At 39.0% G+C, this 14,539-nt stretch overlaps 1 protein-coding gene across 1 annotated transcript; it reads left to right on the top strand.

Moving 5' to 3' along the window:
* Nucleotides 1-452: 452 nt before the first annotated feature.
* Nucleotides 453-14,441, top strand: pnp6 (purine nucleoside phosphorylase 6). Its single transcript, XM_028586002.1, has 6 exons — nucleotides 453-604; nucleotides 6,800-6,963; nucleotides 7,082-7,185; nucleotides 12,854-13,029; nucleotides 13,124-13,314; nucleotides 13,823-14,441. The coding sequence occupies exons 1-6, from the start codon at nucleotides 573-575 to the stop codon at nucleotides 14,017-14,019; spliced, it is 864 nt and encodes a 287-aa protein (XP_028441803.1). The 5' UTR covers nucleotides 453-572; the 3' UTR covers nucleotides 14,020-14,441.
* Nucleotides 14,442-14,539: the final 98 nt, after the last annotated feature.

Here is a 14,539-nt window from a genome sequence, read left to right as displayed (position 1 = left end):
CAAGAGTCAGCACTTTGAATTGTTGTGCATCCTGTGTGTCAGTGTGTGTGTGTGTATATGTGTGTGTGTGTGTGTGTGTGTGTGTGAGAGAGAGAGAGAGAGAGAGAGAGAGAGAGAGAGAGAGAGAGAAAAAACTAGGCTACTTGTACAGCATGTTTCAGGCATATTGTGAGTTCTGGGATTTGATGTGTTTCACCAAACTTGTAGCATTAGCTTGTTGATAGGCTGTTGCTGAGTTGATAATTTCCCCCGTCTTTCTGTTTCTCTATCCTTTAGTTGCCCACTCATTGTTTCTCCCTCTGTTCCCAGCCCTGCCTCTGCCAGTGAACGGATCACTGAGCTGCCCAGCCTGGTAGAAAATTGGATTTAGTCTTCTTCAAAGGGACCGACAGTCATCTTAGGCCCCGCCCCCTGTACGCAGTGACGTCGGCGCCCAGCACGACCTTCGCCAATCCGTCCGCCGCAGCAGAATCTCCATCAGCCGCTCCAACGTGAACTCAGCACGGGAAGCGTCTGTCAAACACGACGCAAACAGCGTCTTGTCAGTAGATTGGTCCCTCTCAGCATCAGATATGGAAGCGGCATTCTCCTCCAGTCAGTGCAGGTAAGGCAGATAAGGCTGAATGTTGGTGGACCGGAGTGAAGTGAGCCTCATATAGTTGTCAAGGCTACCCTAGCATAATTATGTTAAGGGCTATCCAGTGGTGTTGCGAGCGTAACGCCTGTGTAATCACGTTTGCAAGACGCATCTTGGTATGGGATATTTTTTATAATCGTTTAGAAAAGCAAGGCTGCAGTAACATGAACGGTGTATTCCGAGGATTAGTTTTCCTCCCAGGATGACACCTCTCACTCTGACGTAATCGTGTGTCACAGGTGGTAGGCTACAGGCTAAATGCCCATGTTGTAGGCTACTACAAGGTCTGCTCTTACTGAACATATGCATACACGACTCGAATTTCTTTCATTAACATTTCTTTTGTCTGCTCACTTAACAGGCCAGTCTTGTGTTTCTAGTTCACTTGCAGCCTAAGGGCTTAGCGACAGCCCAGGCTGGTCCAACTGGTCGAAAGTGCTGTGTCTGCTAAATAAAAGAAAAGGTGCCGTCCCGCTCCACTCTCTGCTCTAAATACAAAGTTCCGGCAGCACCACGGACAGCTCCGCGCGCACTGGCCCGTGCGAACTAGAGCCCACGAGCTCACTTCCTGCTCTTTAGTTAAATTTCTTACTCTGCTGTTATATAATACATAGGCAACTGTGTTTTTAAAAGGTAGGTCTGTGTGTAACCTGCCTGATCATTAGATTTGATGCAGGGTTTATTTTACCTTTTTATTTGAAGAAAATGAAAGAAGAAGCAATAAATAAAGACAGAGGCTACAACTAGGATATATGTTAAAAATTACATCACAAATATATAAATAAATAGGCACTAGTACTAATAAAAGAAAACATCTGGGGGAAAAAATATGGAAATACAAGTAGGGCCTACAAAAAAATTGTTTTTGGAAATTAAAAAAATATAAAAAAAAAAAATCACAACTCATTAAATATCGAAAGACTGCATCTCCTTTTGATTGACAGTGATTTTGTACTATAAAAAGTCGCCGAAGCTATTCGAGCTCGGAGCTCAATATTTCTTGGTATTTGCTCGGCCAAATTGCTAGCCAATTTTCATCATACATTTTATACAATTATACAACACATTCCTTGTTTCAGTTTAACCTAATTCCCACATTTCAAATTTAATATCGTTTTGCTAGATCGTTTTTTCATTCATACAGTAGGCTAGGCTAGTGTTGTAGGGGTGAACTAGCCAGTTAGCAAACTGCACAAGATGGCAGACAATGCTAATATTGTTGACCTGATTTTGGCAAAGCCATTTCAAAGTCTTCCTTACAAGGAGAAAGTTAGAATGGCAAGCAGGCGCCACTGTAATATAACTCCTATTTCCATGTTCTTAAAATAATTCAAAAATTGTCCTGATACCTTTTGGTTGGAAGGCATGACATTTTATGGGTGGGCCATATAGGCTACATGCAATGAATCTGAATATAAAGTAGGCCTATTTAAAATTCTATGACAAAGTTTTCACTGATGTTCAACCCACTGAATTGAATGGTTTTCAGTGGGAGAACAAATTCCTTAAATAACAGTGAAAAAAACCTCTTGGGCATTAGTTTAATTAGTTGCATTAAGTACTTGACATGTTTTGGTGACATTTGAAAAATTAAAGTTATCATTTATTTATTTTTACGCTAAGTACGATTAAAGTTAGGGTAAGGTTTTTTGAATAAATGTAATTCACACAGTCCTACTTTGATCCCTAGATGTACACGAATACTTAGCTTCAGTAATTTGCGGTCAGTGTGCGTTACGGCTATTGATTCACAATAATTAAATTTTAATATATCTTTCGGTAAATATATTTTGTAGAATTATGGTGTTAAGTGTACAAGAAACAAACCGTTTCTATTAAACATCATAAAATGCTAACACAGTTGTGGAACAAAGAGAAACTAGCTAAAAAGATAGCTTTAGCAAAAAAAATTGTCAAAATCAGTTGTAAGTACATTTTTTTCTGCGTTAAATCTACGCCAGCAGGTACGTGGGGCTACAAATAACAAGATGGTGTTACAGACTGAATCTTTAAAGATTTGAAATGTTATATTTTTCCTCTTTAATGAAAGGGAGATAAGATGATGTTGGAGCTTTAGCCAGAATGTCCATTGTAAAAACACCTTTCTTGGTTGTTAGCTGGTCAGTGTATTGGCTATAAGTAAATTAAGCAGCGGGAAACATTTAGAACATAATTTAGTTTTCCCCTTTAGCATCCTCATTGTTTATAAGAACATTTTGGTGACACTCGCAACAATCATTACAGCAGGATTACAGACACGTGAAATGGAATCATGTTTTTGTTGGATAAGAGATTTCTATGAGGAGGCTACGTTGCTGACGTCTCCACGTTTCAGTTCCTTGGGTTTATGAAAACAAAAAAAAAAGTTCAGTTGTCAGGATGAATAAATTAGTTTGAATTGCTTTCATCCATTCCCCACCTCATGCTGCCACCAACAGAGAATCTGTTTATAAATCACACCACCAGATTGGCAGAAGTTACAGCAGCCACCTGTATCTATGCCTGAGTGTAAGTGTGTGCAAAGCCGCCATTACAACCTAAAGGGCAACATGTGCAGCTGACAGGCCCAAAATGGCAGCCATAAACAATTGTGTCACAGTTGTCTGTGCTGTAGAATAAATTGATTACCCGTAGGGTGTCATGATAATTCTTCCACAGATTTTAGAGAATACAGAAATACACTTCCGCTTAATGTTTGTCTTGAAAAAAATGTAATGACTCACCCAGTAACCACACAGATAGTTGGTCGTTGGAGAATTATTCACGTTCACCACTTTGACTTTACCCTGGCCCAGGTACCAACATGTCTTCTAGGTGGGGTTGCACGATATTGACAAAATGTGATATTGTGGTATCGATTATGAATATTGCGATATCGATATTAATTTAGATATTTTTTAAACATATGCAAAATTACAAAAGTTACAGGGAAAACGCATTAAAATAGATTCATAACAAATTAAACAAGTTTTGTTACAACACAGGGTTTATTTCAACTGACTGTCATATTGGACTGGTCCAACATGAATAAATAAATACATAAATAATAAACATAAATAAAGAGAACATTACACAACTTTTCTTTCTCTTCTCTGATTCGTTCAGTTTAGTTGTCTCTATCTATTTCTTCACTTACACTGTCACCCTGTTGAAATATGCACACACGTCACATGGTACGCTCCATAGGGTTTGTCACGTAGTGGACCCGTGCGCTGACCTGCACTGACATGTGCAAGTGGCACGCCACTGGCCAATGAAACATGATGATTATAGCGTTTCAAGCGAGCTCTAAATCAAACACAACTAAGCCACACATCCAACGGACGGGACGCAGCGCTCCACAAAACAAACTAAATATTGCATACTTATTGCAACACTTTCGATATATTGCGATAACGATACTGAGTCAATATATCTTGCACCCCTTGATATAATATTGCACAACGTGATATTGCAATAACGATATTGAGTCGATATATCTTGCACCCCTACTTCTAGGGCTGAGTTATGATCTGATATTGATACTGATCAGAATACGGCATAGAAATATGCTTAGAAATATAGGAAATATTGGATACACAATGTAAATTTGCTAAATAAAACACATCACATTCATTATTAATTTCATGTTTCATTTTATTTTCAACAAATTGTGTATCCAAATAGTATACACATTTTCTATGGGCTTTACATTTGGAAAGTAATCATGGAAACATTAATAAGTCATGTGTCAAGGGCTGGGAAGATTTGTTTTTCACAGAACCGTATAAAAATAAAGTGCAATATACACTTACAATAACCTTGCCTCAAATTTCAACACAGAAAACCTTGCAGTACACACTTTTCAGATAATAGGAAACAGAACAGAAATAAAGTGCAATACACTATAAATGTATTACAGCAACAAGTGCTCTACAGTGAGTTTATGTTAGAATATGTTTCTAGTTTTAAACTGGACTCAAAATTTCAACAAAGTACTCAGTTGCCATACAATGTGTGTTTAAAGTATACATCCATTTACTAAATGTAAAGGCAGCGATTGGCAGAACAGGCAGCAAAATGACTCTGATCCAATGGAAATCAAAATGGTCAGATTGACAGCACCTAGCCCGATAGATTGGGGGTGCACCAAGGAGGGCCAATCATATTGACTAGCCTTGGATTGAACACCCAAGGCTAGTCTGGTAGCTTTCGTCTTCGATTGCAGCTCTAAAATGGGCTCAAAATCATCAGGCTCTCTCCTGCTGCAGATTGGTCTGGTAAAGGCTGCAGCCTGAAGTGTCATTGCTTTTTAATAACAAAGCTTGAGGCATAGAGGGAACATTAACAAGGTTATAGCTTTACCACCAGATTTATAACCAGAATTACAGTCTGTTTCAGACTTTGTATAATGTAGTACCTCAAGGCATTTCCAGTGAAATCAGCATCCGGATTGTGGATAATAATCTCGCTTGTACACTTGAAAAATTGTGTGGCACAATGTGGTATTTATTCTTTTTTTTTTTTTATTATGCATTTCAGAGTTTCTTCCCCTACAGCTGATCATTTAACTATTATTTAACATGGGTGTTACAGAATATTATATAATTGTATCATGACAATGGGCAATAGCTTGGCGTGAGTCTCATAAAGTTCATTTGTCATCATGACAAAGAAATCCTGCGGTATAATATTCCAAAAGGAAGGGTTATGTTAAACCTTTTGTGACATTAAAACAATGCAAAACAACTACAGTATGCTGAACTAAACTGACTTTTCTTGTCAGCAAGGTTTTCTATTTTGCCTAAAGGTTAGAAAAAGCAATCAGTTGAACATGTTGTACTGTAGAATTGGCATTCATGTAGGTGTGAACAAGTGAATGTTTGCTGTCCATTAACATTGTGATTTCAGCAAAGACTTTCCCTAGTTTTCTCAGTTTTGTGTGTTGTTCTTTTTTATGTCTTCCACATACAATATATTGCATATTTATTTCAGTACAATTGCTTACTGTATTCATTTATTTCCCCTGCTGTTTTACACACCCAAAAAAATGAAATGAAAAAACGACTTTACTTTTCCATAACTCATACTATTGTTGAAAGAGACAGCGCTTTATGTTCCCCTTAATTAGCTACAATTTGTAGTTTATAGTCCTGTTTGAGAAGGAGAAAAAGGTTTATAGCGTGTGTGTGTGTGTGTGTGTGTGTGTGTGTGTGTGTTTTGTGTGTGCGTGTGCATGTGTGTGTCATCATTGCAAAATGTGGTCCTGGAGACAACTATTGCAGTGGGAATTTCCAAAGAGGCCGTTTTTAATACTTTGCTAGGTTTTTATATGTCTGCGGCCAGACTTTGTCACTGTGATAGCCTTTCAACTTTACAGGTGTATAATTAAGATCAAAATGAAGGCAGAGTTTGAAAATGGGTGCATTCCTAGTCTATATCGATGACGTTCCACTTCCGGCATTGCTCTGTTGCCAACAGAAAATCTACCGGATTTCACTCATTTAGGCCGGATATCCGTTACCTTGGGCTTTCTTTGTATTGACATTTTAAACTCAGGTCGACTTATGAGGACTATGGTTAACCTTTTCTCAGATCTCTGCAGGGTAAATCCAGACAGCTAGCTAGGCTATCCTGTCCAATCTGAGTTTTCTGTCGCACGACTAAAACAACCTTTGTACGTACACGTGTTCCACCAAAACAAGTTCCTTCCCGAGGCTATTTCGCGGAGGCGCCGTTGCTCGGCACAGCGCCTAGCACTGCCCAGGACAATTGTAATTGGTTTAAAGAAATGCCAATGAACCAGAGCACGTTTCTATCCCATCCCGGAATGCTGTGTGATTATACAGACCCTCTTCCGCAGCGCTGTGGAAGAAGGTCTGGCAATGCGAGACTAGTGCAGTCTGAACAACAGCCTTGCCATGCCCAATTTACGCACCTGGCCTGACGAAATCAACATTTTACCGGTGTGTAGTGGACATTTAAATGATAATCAAAATGAAGGCCAAGTTCAAAAATGGCTGTTGTCCGAGTAAGGTATGGGGGTAGGAAGTAGGGAAGGCCCCCACCCCCACACCTTACGCCCTTGGCCCGATTTGGTGTCGCGTCTGGTGTGATCCCATCGCATCCCATGTTCTAGTATTTAACATTAACCAATACTCTTTCCATTATTTTCAATTTCAGTTATGAAGAGTATAAGGAGACAGCAGACTGGCTACTGGCCCACACGGAGCAGCGTCCTAAAGTAGCCATCATCTGTGGTTCAGGCCTGGGCGGTCTGGCTGACCTGCTGGATGACAAGACTGCGTTCCCGTATAAGGATATTCCACGTTTTCCCACCAGCACTGGTAAGTTGTCTCTGACAAATTGCTTTTTATTTAAAACCTTAAAAAAAAATTTAAAAAGTGTTTGGAAACTGTACATAAGCATACTAGCAGCTGCTCATACTGTATATGTGCTGTGCAGTGCCGGGCCATGTCGGTCAGCTGGTGTTCGGGAGGCTGCAGGGCCGTGAGTGTGTCTGCATGCAGGGGAGATTCCACTTCTACGAGGGCTACAACATACACACTGTAAGCTACAGTACAAATTAATATGAAGTAGTAGTTTATGAAATACTGCTCGTAAACAACTTTAACGTGTTTAAATAAAACAAGCTTAAAAGTCGACTATCATACTATTAGTTGTGTGATGCTGTACAGTAGTTATGATGCTAAGGTCAGCATGCTAACATGCTCACAGTGAAAACGCTGACATGCTGATGTTTCAGGTTCACCGTCTTCTGTAAATATGCTACCTAGCACTAAACACAGAGTAAAGCTGAGGCTGAAGGGGGTGTCATTAGTTTTGATGGTATTTATTCCAAAGTATTGGACAAATTGAAATCTTGACCTGATGATAGTGCCAGAGGAAAAGATAAGGGGTCACCATTTTTGTTATTACAGAGCCTTTGTTAATTACTCAATTCTGATTGGCCAATCGCGGCATTCTACGATCTGTTATTTCTAGATAACAGACCGTTTCTAAGTATAACAGACCATTTCCATGGACAAAGTTCTCATCATAGACTCTGGCAGACCATTATTAAATCAATAAAATATTTTTTAAATCAACATTTGGGCTCTTGCGGAGCTCATAACGCATAAGGAAAGAGAGGGTGAAGGAAACAGGAAGCGCTAACAGAGCAAATAGCAACAGTGCAAACACAGCATTAGTTAACTTCATGGTTAGCTCCCTCACAGTGGCGACCTGGCTTCCACCGGAGAGTGGTGCTCATCAGCAGTAAAGTTAGCCGTCCCGTCCGGTCGCACGTGGTAACCTCTGTATGAGTTGCCGTGTAATAAACTGTGATAAGTCTTCAGGCTGATGCAGGACCCTCCGCTTTGTGCAAGGGTTCTGCATTACCCTATCTGGGTTGTAATTCGCAATAATGAGCGGCACGCTCTACATTATCCCTTACCTATTACCTACTGTATAAGGGCTGCACGATGTGAGTAAAATATGCAGTAACATTGATGAATATTGTGATAACGATATTACTTGCGATAAGTAAACAGGTATTAAACTGTGTAAGTTCTGCCTTTCTTCTGCTTTTAGTATACTGCTAAAATACAACAAATTTTGAATTGAAGTTTTTTGAATAAAAAAAAAATAAATGAAAGGAAATTATTTCCAACATTCTTTTATTAAACAAAGTGAACATTGAACTGAACACAAAAGGCACCAATATATTGGGCATTTTCAGCCTTTATTTTGATAGGACAGTAGGAGACATGAAAGGGGAGAGAGAGGGGGAATGACATGCAGCAAAGGGCGCCCGCTCTACCAACTGAGCTAACTGGGCGCCCGATACTGATACTTTTAACTAACTCGAAAAATCCCTTAGTGTCTTCCGCGATGTTTTTACTGCGCAAGGTGATATTGCGATGGCGATTTAAAAGCCCTATTACTTATTATTATTATTATTATTATTCATCCAAGTGGTGGACCGACCACTATTGCCATCCCTGCCGCTAGCATGGCTAAAAACATAATAATGTGTGTTCTGTATCTCAGAATGACATGGTTTGTATATTGGACTTGTTGACTTCGAAATGACATTGATTCAATAATTATTCAAATTAATTTTGAATGATATCTATGTGAACACTATTTGGTGCAGAGACGCAGACATTTCCACTTGTTACTACTCTAAGTTGCCGTGTGAGCAGCTTCGTGTCTCAGTTTCTGTCACAAGGCAACTTGCTTCAGCATTTTGAAACCTTGCTGATGTGAATGATACACTATACACTGTATAGCATACAGGATAACTGAACAAACGCTGCCAGTTCAAACTCTGAGTCTGTCGACCGCTTTGAGAAAAACATTGACAGCTTCTGCAGGTGTGGGCCTAATCTTTAAACCATGGACAAACACTTTGTTTTTCTTGTCATGGAGGGAGCCTCTCTACAAGACACACAGTTCATTTTGTGCCACATCTCTTTATTCAAAATTCAAATTGGAACATTGGCCTAGTGATAAGTGTAGATACAGCAATTGTAACCAGTGCTTATATCAAACTTTGTTTTGAAAATGTAACTACTCAACAACTCAAACCTGACTTTCTTTCATAATGGTTTTACATACAAGAAAACTATTTTCAGAGACACTTAATATAACTCACAACTTTGGCTAACAATTTACTTTGTGTCTTGAATGATCAGCTGCAGAATCGTGATAAAAGTAGGAAAACCAGCCAGTGTGTCACAGTGACAATATGGGACTGGTTTATGACCTCTGGAGACACACTGTATCCTGGTTTCGTTTATTTTATTACCAACTGGGATGTGACCTCTCCACTTAAAATGATCTATATAACCCAACTGAATCATAAAATTCAGTTTTGTACTTACAGTAGTAGAAAGGCAGATGCATTATGACCGTCCTGTATCCAGTTGGGACTTTAGACAGGGATATAATGTATGAAATGACTCGAATTGAATCACCATAAACTGAGTTGAACTCAAAAAGCTTCCACCCAAACATACTAAGGTACATTTACCAAGACAAAACAACATATACAATTACAAATATGCTTTATTGGCAAGCTGAACAAAATACTTAACTAATCAGATGACATGAGAACCAGATGGTATTAGCCACACTAGCAGTGTAGCTGTGGATAGTAATGCCAGTCTGTCTGGAATTTTAATTTATCCAATTTATCCAACTCTATGGCCACATATCCTGCAAAACTAATAACAAAACGATCATTCCCAGCTGTACTTTGTAGTAAGTGCTAAATAACAAGTGTTAGCATGCTAACACACTAAACTAAGATGGTTAACATGGTAAACATTAGGCCTACAACTAAATGTAAATGCTAGACATGAACATGTAAGAATGACATTGTAGGCATGTCAGCACTCTGGCGTTAGCATTCTGTTTGACTTATGTTCTCCCTCATCAGGTGACATGAATAATCATTGACTTAAAACTAGCCTAACTCAGGCAAAAATGTATTGCCACCCAAGAGCCTTTTGGCAAATAATTTAACCCTCCTGTTATAATATCAGAAATGTAAGGCAAGGCAAGGCAAGGCAGCTTTATTTATATAGCACATTTCAGCAACAGGGCAATTCAAAGTGCTTTACATAAAACATTAAAGAGCAGTTAGAAAACAATTAAAAAACAATAATAAACAAATTAAAAACATTAAAAGACAAGAATAAAATTGATAGTGCAGTATAAGAATAAAAGTTACAGTGCAGTATAAGAAATTAAAGTTAATAAAATAGATTATTTAAAGAAAAGCAACATCAAAAAGATAGGTCTTTAGCTTAGATTTAAAAGAACTGAGAGTTGCAGCGGACCTACAGGTTTCTGGGAGTTTGTTCCAGATATGTGGAGCAGAAAAACTGAACGCTGCTTCCCCCTGTTTAGTTCTGACTCTGGGGACAACAAGTAGACCTGTCCCAGACGACCTGAGAGGTCTGGGTGGGTCATAGTGTAGTAGCAGATCAGAAATGTATTTTGTCCCTAAACCGTTAAGTGATTTATAAACCAGTAAAAGTATTTTGAAATCAATTCTTTGAGGCACTGGAAGCCAGTGTAGAGACTTCAGTACTGGAGTGATGTGATCCACTTTCTTGGTTTTAGTGAGGACTCGAGCAACAGTGTTCTGAATCAGCTGCAGCTGTCTGATTGATTTTTTAGGGAGACCTGTAAAGACACCGTTACAGTAGTCAAGTCTACTGAAGATAAAAGCATGTACAAGTTTTTCCAGATCATGCTGAGACATAAGGCCTTTAACCCTTGATATATTTTTAAGGTGATAATAGGCTGATTTTTTAATTATGTTAATGTGGCTTTTAAAATTTAGGTCTGAGTCCATGACTACACCAAGATTTCTTGCTTTGTCTGTTGTTTTTAACATTGTCGTTTGAAGCTGAGCGCTGACTTTCAATCGTTCCTCTTTTGCTCCAAAAACAACCACCTCTGTTTTTTCTTCATTTAATTTAAGAAAGTTCTGGCACATCCAATCATTAATCTGTTCAATGCACATATTTAATTGTTGTATTGGGCTATAGTTCCCTGGCGATAAGGTTATGTAAATTTGTGTGTCATCCGCATAACTATGGTAACTTATTTGGTTGTTTTCCATAATCTGAGCCAGTGGAAGTATGTAGATGTTGAACAGAAGAGGCCCCAGAACTGAGCCTTGGGGAACTCTGCACGTCATATTTGTATGCTCAGATGTATAATTACCTATAGACACAAAGTAGTGCCTATTCTTTAAATAGGATTCAAACCACTTTAGTACTGAGCCTGAAAGACCAACCCAGTTTTCCAATCGGTCAAGCAATATGTCATGGTCTACCGTATCAAATGCAGCACTGAGATCAAGTAATACTAAGACTGAAATTTTGCCACTATCTGTGTTTAAGTGGATGTCATTAAAGACTTTAACAAGAGCCGTCTCGGTGCTGTGGTGTGGTCGAAAACCTGACTGGAAGGCATCAAAACTGTTGTTTAGCGATATGAAAAGGTTGAGTTGTTGAAAAACCGCTTTTTCTATGATTTTACTTAAAAATGGGAGGTTTGATATTGGCCTATAGTTGCTCATTAGTGTCGTGTCTAGATTGTTCTTTTTTAGTAGTGGCTTGATGACTGCAGTTTTCAGGGCCTGTGGGAAGATACCTGAGAGCAGAGATGTATTTACAATATTTAGAAGATCAGAAGCCAAACAATTCAAAACATTCTTGAAAACATCAGAAATGTAGGTTTCTTTTTAACCAAATTGTCAAAAGAAATAACTTGGATGTAAAGTAAATGATCAGTTCATGACTTTCATTGAATTTGGGTGTTTTATTTAATTTTATAGCATTGGAATTATTATTATAATTAAAGAACATTGAAAAAAGTGACAAAGCTTTAAAAACATGGGGGAAAACAACAACAAAAACATCCCAAAAAGTGTTGAAAGAATTCACAAAAACATCGTAAAAATGACAAAAAACTTGGGAAAAGGCTTCAAAAACATCGGGAAAAGCGACAGAAGTGTGGAAAAAGAAGACCAAAACGTTGATAAAAAAGTTTTAATTTTAAATTTTGACCCAGAAAAACAAAAAGCTGCACGGTAGACTGGAGGACAACACAAGGGTTAATAAAGTCAACTCTTTATTAACAGCTCCATACTACAGTGTAAGTACTAGTACGGACAGTCCTGCTATTACATATGCAGCTTACTGTGCTTACATTTCAAGCCACAAGTCAACTTACAACACAATCCACCATTATAATATGAAAATCTCTCATCAAACGGGCCAATGTTGCAAAATGACAGCACTGACCTTATCAAGAGACCAGGGAAAACATCGCTGAACTAACTAGCAAAACACTTTTGCAGGCAATTCAAGCTGTAGAGAAATGGGAAATAGAAAAAGCAATTTCCAAACGCTGCAGTGAGAAGTAACAACAGTCATTTATGGGCCATCAGCTGCCCTATAAAGGTTAGTACAGAACCCGACTGTTTATGCACAGTTCAACAAGGACCCACAGTAGTGGAAGAGGAATCCTAGTGTCTACTGACAGAAGCTGTCACTTTTAAATTATTGGCTTCTCATATGATGCATTTTCTCCTCTGTTGTTCTCAGGTAACCCCTATCTTGTAACTCCCATTTGTGATACTCTGATATACGTCAAAGCAATAAAAACAACATCAGTATCTATCTCTGAAGCATAGCATGTTTGTCACTCCAGGTGACGTACCCGGTGCGAGTCTTCTTCCTGCTGGGCGTGGAAACTCTGATTGTGACAAATGCGGCGGGGGGACTCAACGGCAGCTACAATTTGGGAGACATCATGCTCCTAAAGGATCACATCAACATGCCAGGCTTTGCAGGGCAGAACCCGCTTTGTGGACACAATGATGACAGGTACAGCACTAACACAAAGGCAGGACTATGAAAGGGAAAGTTTGTGCATTTGTATCTTATGTCCCATTCGTTCCTTCATTTTTTACCTCTCCAGGTTTGGAGTGCGTTTTCCTTGCATGTCGGATGCCTACGACCGTGAGCTGAGGGCTCTGGCCAAGCAAACGGCAAAGGAGCAGTGCTGCGACGGCTTCCTGCAAGAAGGGGTTTACTGCATGCTGGCTGGGCCGTCATATGAGACCATTGCAGAGTGCAGAGCACTGCAGATGCTGGGAGCGGATGCTGTGGGTCAGTAAAGCTCTCTCGTGCTCACTTAAATAGATACTGATGTGTGGTGGGACAGCCTCTACATCTACATCTACAACAGCGTAGTAGGGATATTTAAATGAATATGAATTCATTTTTCCAATAACAACATACATTGATATTTATTTTGAACATGTTAAAAATAAATAAATAAAAACATGTACATTTCAGTACAAGCAAGAAAACCAACAAAACAACATACTCAGCAAACATATCTTTCAAAATGAATGTAATTTTCCACTGCTAAAACCTCTTGTTCTATTTCCACGATTCATTTAGACTTACTTTTCTATCTTTTTTCGAAGGTGGTGTTCAAATACAAAGCATGTTCTTTTATTCGATTAATTTAGGTACATGCTTGAAATAGTATGTTGTTTTGTATATTTTGCTGGCAGTGAAACGTTATCTCTGTTATATATTTACGCATATATCATTATTATACCCGGGATTAAGTCAGTGCACCTGAAACAGATTTCTCCGCTCTGTCTAGGTATGAGTACAGTGCCAGAGGTGGTTGTGGCTCGTCACTGTGGCTTGCGTGTCTTGGGTCTCTCCCTCATCACCAACAACGTTGTGACGGATTATGACAGCGTTGAGAAGGCAAACCATGAGGAGGTGCTGAGGACCGCCCAGCACAGAACCCAGGACCTCCAGAGGCTCGTCAGCCACCTCATCGTCAAGATCTAGTACCTTCATCTGAAATCTGCAGACTAAAAACATGTCCAGCCTCCCAATTATAGCATTGGTGAATGGGATTGCTTTGAGGTTAAAAATGTTTTGGTGCAGATGGTAAACTGGTCAAGTATGTGTGGATAGGTTATAACTTGAGGTAGTGGGCAGAAGAAAGAAGTGTTTTGAGAATGTCAATATGCCACTTGTAATAGCTGGAAATGTCCATGGCATTTGACTAATATTGACTATTGTATGTGTCTTTTGCTATTCGGTGCTATTGTAGTATCTGGATTTATAACGGACATTTTATTTTTGGTAACAAAGAAACTCGTATGAACTTTAGCCTACATTCGCTGGACACTTCTCTGGAAACATCTGGAAAGAATTAGGGATGCCCTTGTTGGCTTGGTTCCAAAAGGATGATAGCCATTGGTCAAAGTATTGTTTCCTCCCCCATCTATGTTACACACATTATAGAATATATACCATGTTAAAACAAAGAAAGTCAGAGGACCACTGGAGAATTGGGAAAACA

The sequence above is a fragment of the Perca flavescens genome, chromosome 8 (genome assembly GCF_004354835.1).
Source record: "Perca flavescens isolate YP-PL-M2 chromosome 8, PFLA_1.0, whole genome shotgun sequence".
In the NCBI taxonomy this organism is placed as follows: Eukaryota; Metazoa; Chordata; class Actinopteri; order Perciformes; family Percidae; genus Perca; species Perca flavescens.
This window is presented reverse-complemented; position numbering and strand designations above follow the sequence as displayed.